The sequence below is a fragment of the Halyomorpha halys genome, unplaced genomic scaffold (genome assembly GCF_000696795.3).
Source record: "Halyomorpha halys isolate HHAL.00 unplaced genomic scaffold, Hhal_1.1 Scaffold174.1, whole genome shotgun sequence".
Classification (NCBI taxonomy): domain Eukaryota; kingdom Metazoa; phylum Arthropoda; class Insecta; order Hemiptera; family Pentatomidae; genus Halyomorpha; species Halyomorpha halys.
The window spans coordinates 658,487-676,184 of NW_027107482.1; the positions used below are offsets into that span (position 1 = coordinate 658,487).

General features: G+C 29.5%; 2 protein-coding genes across 2 annotated transcripts in view; one reads left to right on the forward strand and one right to left on the reverse strand.

The window, feature by feature from the left end:
* LOC112210036 (probable serine hydrolase) overlaps positions 1-6,528 on the forward strand; it is an 8,361-nt gene extending 1,833 nt beyond the window's left edge. The window contains exons 2-3 of the mRNA XM_067045845.1: positions 765-865; positions 949-6,528. Coding sequence (XP_066901946.1) covers positions 765-865; positions 949-1,796 — 949 coding nt within the window. The 3' untranslated portion in view covers positions 1,797-6,528. The remainder of the gene's footprint in view (positions 1-764; positions 866-948) is intronic.
* Positions 6,529-10,182: 3,654 nt separating this feature from the next.
* LOC106679062 (anoctamin-4) overlaps positions 10,183-17,698 on the reverse strand; it is a gene marked incomplete at its 5' end in the record, with an annotated part of 27,643 nt that continues 20,127 nt past the window's right edge. Inside the window, 9 exon segments of the mRNA XM_067045843.1 lie at positions 10,183-11,351; positions 12,579-12,766; positions 12,857-12,962; positions 13,039-13,244; positions 14,889-15,028; positions 15,114-15,283; positions 15,360-15,503; positions 15,573-15,737; positions 15,811-16,028. Of these exon segments, the coding sequence (XP_066901944.1) occupies positions 11,037-11,351; positions 12,579-12,766; positions 12,857-12,962; positions 13,039-13,244; positions 14,889-15,028; positions 15,114-15,283; positions 15,360-15,503; positions 15,573-15,737; positions 15,811-16,028 (1,652 nt within the window).

Here is a 17,698-nt window from a genome sequence, read left to right on the forward strand (position 1 = left end):
CCTTAAAAAATTACCCCTTAAACATTACTCATCAATATAACATTCTTACGCACTGTATCATTTATTTATTACTCACATTTTTATGTATATAAATAATTTTATCAATCTACTACTGTCTTTTTCCATAGTTATTAATCAACTAGTTTATATTTTCATTTCATTATTATGTATATTTCTTAGTCTATTATTTATTTTTTGTTATTATTTTTTATTCATTTAGTTTTTTTTTTCTTATCTCTTTTTGTTTTTATAGCCTTGATGAAGACCTGAAAATCAGGTCGAAATGTTGGCACAAATAAATAATTCTTTTGTTTATTTGTGTTTTTATGCTTATCGCACTCCCCAACCATATTCTCTTATATATCTACAGTCAACTATCTTCATCTCATTATAACTTTATATTTTTATTTCCTTAATCCAGTTAATTTAATTGAATATTTTATTACCGATTTATATACGTTTAATTTCCCACTTTTTTCATTAGTTTATTTTTAATATTTTTTATTGTGTACATATATTTACTTACTAGATTTTCATATGTATTTTATTATTCTATCTTTCCCCTTACTTAATTTTAATATTACTCTTCTCATACAGCCTTTATCTTCTTATGATACTTCAACTATTAATGTCTGTTAACACTATTTATTTATTTTCTAATCATTTTATTTATCCTTTCATTCATTGGTTGTTATCTTGTTTTTTGTCCTTAGCCCTAATGAAGGCTAGGAATTCTAGCCGAAATATTGGCATTAATAAATAAGACTATACTTATTTTTGTTCTGCACTGACCACTCCTCCAACCATTTTCTCCTCATATATTGTATCCTTGGTCAACAATCTTTTCATCATTATAAAATAATTTGTATGTCTTCAATATCTTCTATGATTTAAGTATAAAAGAATTAGCCTACTTATCTGAATAGTTTTTAATTTGTTTCATTGCAGGTAAATGGTGGGGCTGCCGACAGACTCAGCCTATAATTACTACCCACGGACTGTTTGATAATGCCGGTTCATTCGATACCCTTTTGCCTCTATTAAACACCAAAAGTGTTTTATGCCTGGATTTACCTGGTCATGGACTCAGCTCACATTTTCCTGATGGGCTTGCTATACATTTTCAACAATATTTGTTAGTTCTGCGATACATATTTACTGAATATTATAAATGGAACAAAGTTAGTCTAATGTGCCATTCCTTTGGCAGCAGCGTGGGTTTCGCTTATGCTGGCTTTTACCCAGAACACATAGACAGAATGGTCAACTTGGATTGTGGTCGCTTTTGGACCGCTGGTAAAATGAAAACACTTGTGGAGGATTATCGTGCTTCGACAGATGGTTTTAACAATGATCTTGAAAGCCATAATAATGGACAAGGATTTTCATGGGAAGAAACTATTTCAAAGCTATATGAAGGACGTGTGCGATTCGGCTTACCTATTTCTCGAAAGAGCTGTGAGATTATTGCCAAAAGAGGTGCTGTACAATATGCTGAAAATAAATACAGGTTCACCCACGACAAGAGACTTAGGTATCGCAGTTTTGGAAGATGTACCACAAAATTGCTTTCTGAACTTGCTGAGCGGATCTCATGTGATGTTTTGAACATAAGCCCTAGCAATGGTATTAATATTCATTATAGTAGTACCAACTACGACGAATGGCAGGACAATATGAAAAAACTCAATAAAGGAACAAATCTGATAGATGTCAAAGTTGAGGGTGGTCATCATGTACATCTTGAAAATCCTGAAATCGTAGCCCCCTTTTTAAATGATTTCTTCAAAAGTTGATTTCTTGTTCAGAAAGTTATATAAGAGCTATTTATTTGTCCTTTTAAATGTTAGATTAATTATTTCTTGACTTCATCTACCTTAAAAGTATTTCAATTATAGATCTATGTAACTATTTGACTCTTAAGTCATATTTTCCTTTAGCTTATAAGTAGATGACTGTGATGAGAAATTTTGTAAGATATAAATTATTGTTATGCGCAATTCTAAATGGAATTTATAAATTATATATATTTTGTTATTTAATTGTTAGATTTTCCTTTTATTTATACTTGAACTGATTTGAGTCAACCGATTAATTATAGTTCATGATGACAGACCAAAAGAAGCCATCTTACAATTCTTTTATTTTCATTATGTGTACATGTTCAAATAGTACAAGAGCAAGAAAGAAAAAAAGGCAATTATCTCACCCAAATTTTTGATTACTTTAATGAAAACTATGTATAATTACTAGTCAAAACTGATGAGTCTGCCTAGAATAGGTAGGGGGAATACAAAATGGCGGCTGTTTCAAAACCTTAAAAAAACATTAATTTTTCCATTTGGAGCTCTATATCTTAAAAACTATCAACAATATTAAAAAATCTAAAAGAGCATTATTTAAAGAAGAGTAAATTTGCTTAAATATTAGCCCTAGTAGAGCTATTTACATCAAATAGTTTTCAAGAATATTTCAACATTTCATAAAAATGTACTGAAATATCAGTAGTTACTTAATTTATTTTGAGAAACCTATATCTCAGGAACTATGTGACGTACAGATGTCTATTACCAATCAAATTAAAGCTAGTATAATGTGCTATAAAGTAGTTTATGACCTTTACCTTCGTAGGAATTGTGGTTTTCATGATATTAGCTAAAATAAATTGATTTATAGTTGTTCGGACAATAAGTTTGATTTATGAAAAACATTATTATAGAAACCATTGGACGTACAGATGTCTGCCAGTACTAAAATTAAAGCTAGTTAAATTTACTATAAAATAGTTAATTGTATTTATCTTTGTAGAAGTTGTAGCTTTTATGATATTTGACAAAATAAACTCACAAAATGTTAATTTCTAGTTGTTCGTATAAAATGTTGGATTTTTGAAAAAAATATATCTCTAGATCCATAAAACGAACATATGTCTGCCAACACTCAGAATAAAGGAAATTTAACTTACTATAAAGTAGTTTATGACACTTATCTTCGTGGGATAGTAGTTTTTATGATATTCACATATGAATATAAATTTGGCAAATGAAAATTTGTCCGAACAACTATAAATCAATTTATTTTAGAAAATTTCATGAAAACTAGCTAATAGACATTTGTATGTCACATAGTTCCTGAGATATAGATTTCTCTAAATAAATGAACTAACTACTGATATTTCAGTACGTTCCATACAACATGTTTATGAAATGTCGCTTTGTAAAAAGCTATATCTCGAGAACTATTGAATATAAATAGCTCTATTGGGGTTTCAGTTTTTGCAAATTTACTCTACTTTAAATGATGCTCTCTTATATTTTCTGTTGTTGTTGGTAGTTTTAAAGATATAGAGCTCCAATTAAAAAATTAATTATTTTTAACGTTTTGAAGCAGTCGCCATTTTTTATTCCGCCTCCCTATACTTGGCAGACTCATCAATTTTGGCTAGTAATTATAACTAGTTTTTATTAAAGTAATAAAAAATTGGGGTGAGATAACTGCCTTTTTTCTCCTCTTGGGCTCTTGTACTAAAAACACTTGTCTCCGCTGAGTAGTGTTCATAATTTTAAAAGTGTTGTTCATGCTAAGTTATATTAATTCGTAAATAGCTGTAGTATTTATTTTTATTTATATCGTTTTCATTAGAAGTTTATTTTAATTTTAAAAGAAACAGATGTATTTATACTTTGTATAATACATATACATGTTATAATATTTATATGCAGGAGTAACGGTCAGCGGGGTTTATTTGGTTGAGGTCGCCTAGTAACAGGTCAACAATCTACGGATTTCAATTGGTTGGCTAGTCGACATTGAGCAGTTCATCTTATTTTGTTATCAGATCCTGTTTGTGTGAATAGTATAGTGTCTGAACATTTCATTTTGATGTTCATAAATAACACAGTCCACTGTGTTTATGAACACCACTGGTTAAGGTTTGAGTACTGAATGCATTAGAGAGCCTGTATAGATGTGGGCCCGCCTAGAAATTAACTTACCTATCAGAATGGATCATATTCTCTTCAGGACAGTTCCATCTCATCTCTAACCATGCTGTCATCACCCAGTATTTTATTTTATATATATTGTAATAATTCCATATTTATTAATATAAATAAAAGGAAATTTAATAGTTTTTATTAATCTCAGATCTAAAATATAGCTTTGATGATTCCAAAGTTTAAATGAATAAATTAAATATTAAACAGATATGAGAATTTTATTTTAAATTACATAACATTATTGACTCTTATCTCAGGGTGGGCTTTGCAGACTATCAGAACAAAATAATACTTAACTAAACTAATAGCTACTTTTAAAAGTATAATTAAATCCTAGGTAGAGCAAACTAACTAATTATATATTCTTCTTTGATGACTGATGGTTCTCGATGTCTTCTTTCTCAAGATGCTAGCTACCCCTGACTGTAAACTAAGGATTGGTCCTATTCTAGCTTCCAAGACGTGTTCAATCCACCAGTGATCCTAACAAAAAGTGTGTTTCTTCCGTCAATTATATAATCTTCTTGGATAACTGCTGACTCTTGATGTCTTCTTTTTATTTATCTACCACTGACAGTAGACAAAGGATGGTAAGCATCCTCTGCTTTCAGGAGACGTCATCTCTCCTGCCATCCCTGTTAAAGTGTGATGTAAAAATTCATTTTTTATTGTATACATGTTGCTCTGTGGCAAACTGTAAATATATCTATTGTATCACAAGCCGGTTGGTAACAGTAGTAAAAAAAGTTCCATCAAGCTTGTGTGTTGTGTTATGTTGTTGGTTCTCATTACACTAAGAACGTTTTATGTTATTTAACACTAACAAATAAAACAGTAAGAACAGTAAAAACATTTTATTTGTGTCCACCACTCCAGCGTTCAACAATCCCAATGAACAAATATCAATTGTATCACAACGATTTGGAGTTTTTGCTTATGATTTTCTTTATGTATATTTTTCCTTAAAACTTATTATCGACTACTATTTTTTCTTAAATTTACTGTAAATACAATTATGATACAAAATAAATAAAGTTGAAAATATATTTATTAGTAAATTAAAATATAAAACATTACTAATACATGAGTTACACTTTTAAAAATCATATGCATAACTCAGCTCAAGTGGTTTGGACATTTGGGTGTCAAAAAGAATTTGAGATGGTTTCTCAAAGCTGTGAAGAATAGCTGTTCGATATAAACATCGATTGTAGCAACGACGGTATTGAGTTTTTGTTTATGATTTTCATTATTTATATTTTTCCTTTATACTTATTATCGAATTTTATTTTTTCTTAAATTTACTGTAAATACAATTATAATACAAAATAAATAAAGTTGAAAATATTTGAATCTGCTCAACATGGCAACGATTCTACCGACTCCAGAATAGCACTGCCATCTTGACTCTTTGAACAATGTTTTTTGTGACTCCATATTTGACTGAACAAAATTGGATAGCTTGCTTTTTGGTTCAATAAAATAAATAAACAATTATACATAAAATAAATATATAACTAAAACCATCTATATGTAAAAACAACTATTTACTAAAAAAAGAGGATATTACAATATCTATTAATTTTGTAAATTTGTTCCCCTTTTTTCATAATTCGTTTTGCTAATCAATACATTTATCTAAGTCGCATTGTCGAGGCCTAGTCAAGAGTACCTAACGATATCTTTCGAAATCATATTTAACACAATCACCTTGATAATATCAACTTGAATGCTTATAATAAATCATTATTATATGAGCCTGACCATTCTAGAGGCTTATTTCAGAGATGATGTATTGCCTTTTTAGAGCTTTATTTGACCAATTGTCAATGGTATAACATGGATATTTTCTGCAAGGATTTCACCACAATCAATAATGAAAGTGAGTAGACATGGACAGGTATTTTATTTTTCTTTATTTACTTGTGCATTGAATCCATATGATGAGGACCAATCACTTTAAAGGACACCTCTATTTGTTGGATAATTTGAAATGTTTATATATATGGCAATTGGAATTACTAAAAACAATTTATATCACCAAGTCATTATTATAATAATGTACACATAAATTTTTGATTTATGTATTAAAATAAAAATAAATGTATCAAAATTTAAATTGTACACATGTTTAATTTAAAATAAGTACAATTGATATCAAACTTTCATGTTCATTTGATCTATATTAATCCTTAAATCTAGCAATAGCGAAGCATGGCTGAGTCTGATGGTTTAATATTATGAATAGAATGAGTTTAATAGTGAGTTACACAATTTAAAATTTATGATTCAATTAAGGGCTTACAGAGTTGGGGAAAAATTAGCTATAGTTGAAACCAATAGTTAAAATTGCTATGGATACGATATTTATTTATCAATGGTTCAACATGGTTCATTCATGAATAAGGGTCGTTTCCATGGCAACTTTATCTATTAGTTCCAACTATAGCCAGGTTTGCCCATCTCTGCTTACAATAAATAAGCAGAAATGTTTTCAACCAAAAATTTTTATTTGATTCCTCAATAGTTTTACAATATTTCAGTCACCTCCCACCATTTTGTACCATACTATCCGTAGTATAGAATCACTTTGATTCTTAAGACAAGTGACAAGAAATGTTTATAGTAATTAAATGTAAAATAATTTTTATATATGTATGTATAGTTGACCGTAAAAATTGATATATAAGAAGATGGTCAGAGTTGCGGTCAAAAGAGAAATAAAAATAGTTTACAACTATTTATTTTCCAACGTTTCGCCCCACTTTGCAGGGCTTCATCAGGGCTGTCCAAATAAATAAGTTGAACAGCGAATTTTAATAAATAAAATAATTTTTATTTATTAAGATTCAAGTCATTTGAAAAATAAAATAAAATAGTTACATCAGGAAACTTTATTAACTTCATAAAATAATTTATATTTATTTAAATTAATAAATTTAAATTATTAAATTAAATTAATACAATAGTATTAAGTGATGTCTGTATAACAAATTATGTTATCAATGTAATCTATCAGATCTATACTTAAATATATACAATTTTTTTAAAATTTATACATGTGTGTCTTAATCTATAGTTTACAAATAAATATAAAATTTTAATTTAGATACATGAAAGGTAACACATATCACATATAAGTTTTAAGTACTTTTTTTTTTGGTTTTTAGAACACATATTTTTCTTAAGTTGTTATTTACATTTATAATATCCTAATTTTCAAAAAACTACATCTTTTCCATAATATTTTGAGTGAAATCATTTATTATTTAAAAAAATAAATACAAATATATAAAATAAAATTTATGTACATCAGTGAGTTATCCAGTTGAAATTCGTCAGACTTAAAGGCACTTGTGGTGTGAGACAATCATATGATTGACGAAAAATTTATAATAAAACGTAACCGTGCAGTTAAATTAATGAAATGAATACTGTGTAAAACATACTTTTTTTTTATTTTTAATTTATAGTTGAACCTCTTTGTTTATTGAACATTCATATCACAAGAATTAAATGCATCAATTTTTTTTTTTAAATGAAACTTCTTTACCGGGCATACTAAGACTCAAAGAAAAAAAATTGTAATTGATTTCCATTGACGAGAGTGGGAAGCGGCGGGGAGGTAAACTGGTAAATTTTAGCAGGAAAATTTTTATATTGTAATAGGAGAGTAGGTTGCCAGAGGGGATTAGCAATGCTAGCGGTGCCGGTCCGGTTGAGTGAGCTCCTCTTGTCATGATCTCCTATTACAATAGAAAAAAATTTCCTGCTAGATTTGACTAAGGAAATGGCTGTTCTATTCTAATTATTATTATTTTTGAATGGAATATCGTCCGGGTGCGGTAAAAAAAAAAAAAAACTCAAATAGTAGATAATTATACTATTTTATTGAGCCAACGTTTCGCCCCACGTTGGCTCAATAAAATAGTATCATTATCTACTATTTGAGTTGTTTTTTTTTTACCACACCCGGACCATATTCCATTCATCTATACACACGGTCAATCAATTATCTTCCAATATTATTATTTTTCTGGAACTAACATTTTCTGTCTTAAGCTATAAGAGGGAACGCACGATCATTGTTAAAATAATTTTAAGACATTATTTCATTTCCAGGAGTTTAACTCCTGTCAGCTAGTCCTAAGAGTGCCAACATTTTTTTTTTTTTGTTATATAAAAATCTTGTATTTTTGTTTTCAAAATCTATTTTTTCATCAGGAAAAACCTAATACTAAAGAGCAGAGACTACAATGGCCTTTTTGTGTAATTAATCTATTTTTCAACAAAAATTTTATCATTTTTGAAGTTAAATATTTAATATATCAGATTGTATTGCATAGAATGTCAATTTTGGGAATGATGTTATTAAAATATGATTGGATATAAATCGTAACTATTTATTAATGAATTAATTACACATTGGTAAATAGAGCACAGAGGTATTAAGTTAAACATAGAATGTTTCTCATACATGATTTTTGATTATTTATTTTGAAATTGAAGTTGTGTAAAGATTTTAATAGGGTATCTAAAAAATAAAAAAAATTACCGTTTCATCAAATTCAAGATTTCAAAGGACTGTAAATGTTTTAATACTTAATAATCCCTTAAGAGCATTCTCTAAGCTTGTTTAATCCTATTCATCTTCTTCAAAAAAAGCCTTTGTTTAATTATTTGTTTCAAAGAAGATACATGACAGAGTCCTACAAAATTCTCGTAATTTTAAGGCATTACAGGAAAAAAAAATTCACAGCTGCTGAAGCAACTCATGAAATTATTAAATATACAGGGGAAGGTGTACTTGACCAGCGCAATGCAGGGCGGTGTTGGTTTGAAAAAAATAGCAGCGGAGAAACGACGTTGGACAGGACGAAGGGCTCTGGGGGACCATTATTGGGGATCATAATGGATATTGATGAGGTTCTGCAGGAAGCTGTTGAGTCAAAGTCTGTACCCACGAACTTGCCAGGAAGTGTGGTGTGTTGAAAAATATAGTTAGTTATCCTTAAAGAAGATGAAAAAGAGCAGAAGACTAGTCCTTCACAAACTTACTCCTCATAAATCAACAATCACTTCCCGTCGAACCAAAGAAAAGTTTAAACAACTTCATGGGTTCGAACTCCTGCCTCATCCACCATGAAGTCCAGACCTCGCACCATGAGATTACTACTCATTTCAATCCATAGCCCATTTCCTTAAATGGAAAAAAATTGATTATTTTGCGGAAGATGAAATTGCAGTCCAATAGTTCTTAGACAGTCATCCCAATTAGTGGTATCAGCGTGGGATCGAGCAATATGGCTAATGATGGGAGATAACAATGTACTATACTTTGAGTAATGATTGTATTTTATTTCAAAGAAATAATAATACAAATATTTAGTTAAAAAAAGGTCATTTTTTGTTTTTATACACCCCATTAATTAATTGGTTTAATTAAGCTATAGCCGATTGTAAGGATTTTTGTATCTTGTCAGAAAGAATGCGGATATACAGAAGGGAACTATACTGAAAAAGGTAGGAGTAGGCGGACAAGAAGAACTGGGTTCACATAAGAGTCTAAGAGTTTGTTTGTTACAGTAGGTTGGAAATTGTTGTTAAATAAGATCTGATCCAAAATCCTATCAGCTTTCAACTCCTACCACCCTCGTCTTCGGTTTACTGTTGAAGGTGAAATTGACCATTCCCTCCATTTTCTTGACCTATTTACTATCTGAAATCCTGATGGCTTCCTATCCACTGATTGGTATACCAAACCTACCTCTTTTTCCAAACATCCTTATCACCAAAAAATCAATGTTGCTAAGAACCTTATCATCGATCCCTTTCTCTTTCTGGCCCTCAATATCACCATACCAACATAAAACATACAACTTTATTTAACAACAATTCTCCACCTAATGTTACAAACAAACTCTTAAATTCTTATGTTAATGCTACAGTTCTTGCTGTCCTCGACTCTTCTCAACCTACTCCACATCTTTTTCTGTGCAGGTCCCTTCCATATATCCCCATTCTTTATGATGATAGACTATATCCATTTTTGTTTTATTTATGCTGTCTCACGAAATTGATATATAATATAAGTAAATATTTGTTTGATCACTTAATTTCTTTTCTGTAATCCTGAAAAAATTCTTATTCTGTGATGAAAAATTTTAAGTTCAACGTTTAGAGGTTCAACCATATTTATTTTATTTTTTATGAAGGTCATTATAAATAGATTTTCTACACAGCCAGTATTTTGATTTTTTTTTTTCTAAATATGTAAGTCGATTCATAATTTGTCATTTAGATGTCTTTTTTTTTTTTTTTTTTTTTTAACAATTTTATGAATAGTTTTTATTCTTAATTTTAGAAACAATATTAAGCGATTCTATTAGCTAATGTATATTTACATCTATTGTACAACAGATATAAATAATATGATTAAAAATCGAATAAATAAATTAAATATAATTATTAATATGCAGACTACCAACTATAAGGTAACTGTAGTTTGTGTTATTGGCTTATATACCGAGTAAGAGCTATCTCATTGTATTTCATCTTATGATTGATGCAATATGATTATTATGGCAATTTCGCCCAAGAGCGATTGGTTAGTTGGAGAAAAACCGATGATGATATTGGATTAGTAAATCGTATATAATGGTTCTGTTAAAGACTAACATTTTTCTCTGTTTTAGACTGAACAAAATAAAAAAAATGTTGATAAAAGACCCTTAAATGAGATAACCCGTAGGTGACATAATAAGGCAGCCTAGGCAATAGTGTATACTATGATTTATCTTCACTTACGATTATTTATGAGGAATGATTTACTACTGTTAAGAAAATATAAAAAAATACGGTCTTTTACACTGTACATCAAAAAATAAATTAATTTACAAGCTCTTATATACATATCTTTGTTTTTGGCTTAGCTTCTTTTCTTTAAAGCTTAAAAATGTTGTTATTGAGCATAAAATGCATTCTTGGTCCTCTTCAATTTTCAATTTATCATCCAGTGTTTCATGCTGAAGAAAGTTCCTATGGTACCTCCCAAACTGTTGATGTATTGATTGTCTTTTTATGCGTTTGTTCATCCAGATCATCGGGACCTGATTGTCTACTCTGTCTTCTCGACCCCCTTTTGATGACATCGCTAAGCCTACTAGTATTGTGCGAGTCTCTAAGAGCTGTAAGGATTTCATCGTATTCATCTTCATCTTCTGATTTTTTTATTCCGTGCTCATATTTGGCTTCTTTTGCTAAGAGTCTTTCTCTCTTTATTTGTGTTTTAATCTCAGATGGTACATCAGGTATGGTGTATGCCATTATTCCAGTTAGAGCAAAAACTATGTGCTGAAAAAAAAATAATGATTCATTATTTTACATGAAATAATGTTTTAAATTAAAGGAAGGTGGTCCGGGTACACTAAAATAAAATTCAAATATTAATTAAACTATTTAATGTGTGTCAACGTGTCACCCCATGTTGCAGGGGTTCATCAGGGCCAACAAAGATACAAACAACTAAAATTAAGATTTACAGTGAAAAGTATGAATAAACAAGAATTACAAAAAGGTATTAGACAATTAATGAAAACAGAAATAATAACAAATAAATAAAACAGATAAAAAAGAAATATAAAAATACAGTAAAGACAATAAAAATATATTGAAAGACGGTAGTATCTTATGTTTACTTTAACATTAATTTATATCCTTTTGCCTTCAAATGTAACGTTGTGTTAACCAAGGAGAGGTGTAGCCTTGAGCATTTTGCTTATATTAGGAGATAAATGTCTATATTTTCCTAGTACTTAATCTGTTTTGTACGGAGATAAGATGATTGAGGGTGCAGTCAGAGAATAACAAAAATAATTTTAAAAAACTAATTTATCAGTGCCAATGTTTTGGCCAGAATTTCTAGCCTTCATCAGGGCTAACAACAAAAAACAATTCAGGACCTATACCTAAAATGAATTCTAATAAATCTCACCATATCACAGATATATTCGTCGTAAACTCATGACCTCCTGTTCTAAAGTAGCGTTTAATAATACCTTTACTAGACAAACAGTCTGAACTTCTAATCCATTACAAAAGACTGATCTGCATGACTATAATAAGGCCTATCTGGACATACGGAGTTGAGCTTTGGGACTCCACTAAACCATCAAGTTCCTCCCATATCCAATCCTTACAGTCCAAAATCCTTCGTATAACGCTCCTTACTTTGTCAAAAATTCAAGTCCTCCATCAGGACTTTAATGTTCCATATGTAGCCGATTTGGCTAGTACCAGATACCAATCCTTCCATGACAAACCCCAACCGGGTGGTAAAGCCACTTGTTTCTAACCTGCCTTTTTCTTCATTACCTAATAATCCAAAGTTTCTGAAAAGAAGATGGCCTTAAGACCTCCTCTAGAAATGTTATTGGAGTTCTATCAATGGGCAGATTCTCTACAAGTTTGTATCATGTCATTTTAACACTAATTTACTTGTACATATTTTTATACAATTGTAAATAACAATAAGTAAATTATAAAAAAAAAAAAAAAAAAATTAGTAATTTAAATATTCACCTCAAACACTACTACAAATGCTAATCTCGCAGCAAAAACATGCCAGTACTGAGGGGAGAGACCATATGGATCATGCGCGTCATCTGGGCCATTTCGGTAGCCGCGATACTGACAGGTCTCTGGAGGTGGGTCCTTGAGTCTATTCCTGTCAGCACCCATGCTGTCTGTATAATCTGATGTATTGAAAACTGAAATAAAAATATTTTTCATTTTGTTAACAATTTTTTAATTATCTTCCTTGTGATTTTAATTATTTCTAAAGATTTTTCTTGACATACCTGAAAGAGAGGAATCTATATAACCAACTAAATTATATGTTGGTGAATAGACCAATTTATACACCATTCTTGGAATGTAGTCACTTGTGTACGCAATTACAAAAGCCTGGAAGAATTTTCGGAATCAGCAAAATTTTTATTAACCGTTCATCTCATATCATGATCATTTTAGTTGAACTTACATTAGACACTACAGCACAATATGTTACTCCTTGTAAGATTCCATACCAAGCACCTATGTCCTCGACTCTTTCGGCCAATGGCCTTCTGCTCTGTGCCACCATTTTGAAAGCATCTAATCTAATTTCCCATATATTATTGAGCAATGCGAATAGTGGTGCTAATGGGAATGCCGCCACGAAAAGAGTCACAAATCCATATTGTAGGACTAAAAAAATATGATGGATTACTTTCAGTAAAAAATGCCATTATTTATTTCATTTCCAATGTAACATGATATTTATATTAATTATATTATTTCAATTTTTTGAGACAGTTAATTATTTATTAAATAAATCAAAAATTGTATCCTTTTTAGTCTCAACACTTTTTATTTCAATAGTCCAACATTTCGGCCATTTCAGCCATCCTCAAGGACATCTTCAATTATAAATTCTTCCTCACATTAAAACTTTAAATTTTAATTTAAATTCTTCCTCACATTAAAATTTAAAATTTTAATGTGAGGAAGAATTTATAATTGAAGATGTCCTTGAGGAAGGCCGAAATGGCCGAAACGTTGGAATGTTGAAATAAAAAGTGTTGAGACTAATAAGGATACAATTTTTGATTTATTTAATAAATGATATTTATACTTTATCAATTCATAAAGCATTTTCAAGAATAGTACAATGTTTGAATATTGTGGAATTTTCAAAAGTTTATTCTTGATTTATTCCTTTTTTCTCCTAATACTTTACCTGAATTACTTGTATCGTCTTGGGTTTTTCTGTTGGGTATGATAATTTTATATAATTTTGTTTATTATAATAAGACTATTGGCCAAGTTTTCCTTTGTACACCTCTGTTGTTTTAAAGATTATTTGTAACGTACAGAAAAATGAGTAATTAATCTGTTCATTAATTACTTAATCTATTTTAATTAAAATTATGAAATTAATTACTATTTTTATATGACATAAAGTTGCTAATGTTGAAATAGGCTTACAAAGATTTTAGTTCAATGCCATGTTGCATCAGAGTGTAAGTTTACTTTATTATTTTTACTTAAAAAAGTTCAACAGTTTCCATATAACAATAATGATGTAAGCATTATAATTTTCTTTGTGAAGATTATATCAATTTTAATTATGAGAGATAGTTGACCGTGGATGACTTATACAAGGAGAAGATGGTTGGGGGTGCGGTCAAAATAAAACACAAATAAGTTGAAGTAACTATTTAATTGTGTTAACGTTTTGGCTAGAGTTTCTAGCCTTCATCAGGGCTAAGAACAGAACAAGATAACAACCAATAAATATAGAAAATAAAAAATAAAATGTAAATAGAATGACATAAAGTAAATAATTTTGCAGAATGGAATTAATAAAATAAAGTGATGAGAGAAGTGGAAAGTAAAATGGATACATAGGTAATTGAATAAGTAGGTAAAATAATATAATTAAGGAAATAAAATAAAAATGAAGTTATATTATGAAAAGAAATAAGAATATATTAGTTATTAATAATTTAAAAATTAAAATATGGAAAGAAAAAGAAAATTGAGAGAAAGAAAATATATGTAACCATAATAATAGATAAAGAGGCAAAATATAAGTAAAGTTTAACTAAAGAAATGAATAGACAGAAAAAAATTTGAAAACAATAATAATATATGGTGAACATAACTAATAACGTGGGTAAGGAAAATTGAGAAAAGAAGAGGGTAAAATAAAGATAGGGAAAAAAAGAGAATAAAACGAACCTGTTAGCTTGAAATCAAACTGCCAAGTGGTTTCAGAGCTGAGAACGGCCAAACTCTGAATTAAAAAATATATCAATTTTAATTCTAATTTAAAAGAAATTTAGATACCCATTTCAAGGTACTCCTCAAACAGAGCTAGGCGTCCTGGGTCTTGAAGTTGATAATCTTCTTCCCATCGGGTGTAGGCCCTGGTACGATCTTTTGTCACTGATTTGTGCGCCCTTCTTCTCCACCAGTTAATCATTGCTCTAGTTCATCATTTACATTATACATTACTAATTTTTTGAAAAAAAAAAATATATATATATTAATCAAAATAAAATTCATGCTTACGGATAGGCCAATTCGAGAAAATTATTAAAAAATTGCTTCCCGACCATAATTATGGCAAGTTGTATACATAATTCAAACAGACAACCTGCAGGATCGCATACATCTCCTTTAATTCTAGTGAATTCGGAATTCCTAAATTCTCGATCTCCTGGATAACTGTAGAATCTTCCCTATTTGAAAAGAAAAAAAAAATCTTAACAACTTGCTGTCAAGCTAAGCACTTTAAGTTAATGGGTTTTTTCTAACCTTAAAAAAAGCAATGTATATAAGAGATGAGTAATAGTTCATGAATTCAAAGAAATATATTTTAAATGTGTATGAATCCTCATATTCTGTTTGCGTTCTTGGGTTTTCTTGATTTGTCAGCCATACCGCCAGGAAATGATAAAACTGGAAAATTTAAGCATGATAAAATGCCATTTTAAACGTTGATTTTAGGAAACTAGAAAGTGCACTTACCCTTGTGAGAATCATAATTATTATAAGATTGATCAACGCTCCTGTAATTGATGTGAAAATCTTTGCATGTCGTTTGACAAATGAATTACCACCTTCATAGATCACCGTGACAACAGATAATCTATAAACAATAGTTCCTAATACTGCTGCACATACTACTAAGATCTGTAATAAATATTGATATTAAAATATCTGATCCAGATTTTAAATTAACTTTAGTTAATAGTAATGTTATTACCATAAAAAATACTGTGGATATTGTAATTACGAATTTCCATGCTTTCTGCATAGGGGGCATGTATGGTTCTTTACGCCTTGTCACCGGGTTCATTCTGAATGTGTTTACGGTTTGTTCAAACTCTGGTCTCGGTTCTTCATCCTCCTCTGTGTATTGAAGATCCCATTCCCAAGCTATAACAGCCTGCCTTCTTTTCCAGAGTTCGAGAAATGTTGTTGCTGCAAATATTTATAGTTTATTTTTATATTAAAAACAACATTTTTGATTTCTTTAATTTGTTATTTTACAACTTTATTTAAAACCATATTGGGGATAAGTAGATAGTATGGAGCATCTTATTTATCTTAAACTTGGAAGATTGATTTCTAGCACATCTTTTGGATCAGTTCAGTGTGTACAGTAAATGAGCTGTTTAAAATGTATCACATCATTTTTTATTTTATTTGTTTTTTCATATAGTGTAAATCAGTTCAACTTTTCACTCCTTCCTCTTTGATCAGAGGAATACATTATGTAGCTATTCTTTTTATTGAGATTATTTTAAAAATGTTATATTAAAAGACATAACACTAACATAAAAAAAAAATAAAATAAAAATTCAAACAACTAATGTAAAAATCTACCTCCTAGTAGTGTAATGTGTATTTTAATTTTTTTTTCTATTTATGTTCTTAACAAAACTTAATTTAAAACTAAGTATTGCTCATAACACATTGTTTTACAAATTTTGACATTCATTTTTTATCTACTTTGATTATTGTTAATTGCATGATTACTAAATTATTGAAAATTTATTGATAATAATACTCTTTGTTTGTTTTAAAACCAAAAGTTTTATTCTTTATTATATAAAAATAAAATTATTTAATGTTGAGCTATAAGGTATATGTAAAAAAAAACTAAAAAATAACTATTGTAAAAAAAAATCTAACTCCTAGTAGAATAACAAATATTTTTTGTTGTGAATGTTCTTAACAAAACTGAATTCAAAGCTGAATATTGTTACATTTATTTTTATCTACTTTGATTTTTGTAAATTGTATAATTAAAAAAAATTAAAATCTGTACCGCTACAACACATGAAGGGTTACAGGTGCAGTACTTTGTAAGGAAGTACTGTTACTAGACCAATGGTTGTGCAAGGAGGTGATTTGGTCAGAATCACACTCGACCACCAGATTTTTACCCAATTTATGAGGTTGGGTGGGGCCCCAGGAGAGCTCCAGAACCTACAAGGTTGACTCACGGTTTCAGTGTAACAGAAAACAATTTTCTGCCCAGCCGGAGTCGAACTGAAGTCCTTGGAGTTAATAGCATAATATCTTACCACAGTGCCACCGCGCTCCCAAATCGCACAATTACTAATGTAAATTAAGATAATTTATTGATATTGCTCTTCATTTGTTGTAATACCAAACGTTCGTTATCCATTATTACCCCAAAAAAATATTATTAATGTGTTATAATGTATATTTTTTGGTGCATGCCTTACTACCCAAAATTATTTAATTTTTTCAGATAATAGAATATAAATTTTATATCCTAGATAACTCAAGTGGTCCATCCACTATTTCAATGAGACAACCACAAGTATATAAACTACTTCCAAACAACTCACCTGCTCTCAAATTAATTATAGAAAGATAATTATAAGCAATTTTGTACTGAAAATCCTACAAAATTTCAAGCTATTTTCTTCGTTAATTATTTTTTAATGAGTTGCCAATATTAAGCTCAACATTCTGTTCATCGCACTGGATTTCATAAATTAGCTCCTTTGTTTTGCTTTTTAATTTAGATATGGGCGAGTGTTGGTATCTCCCTTTACCTATTCCCCGTAAACTGTATAATTTTGTATTATCATGCTCTTGAATCTGCTTTTTTTAAT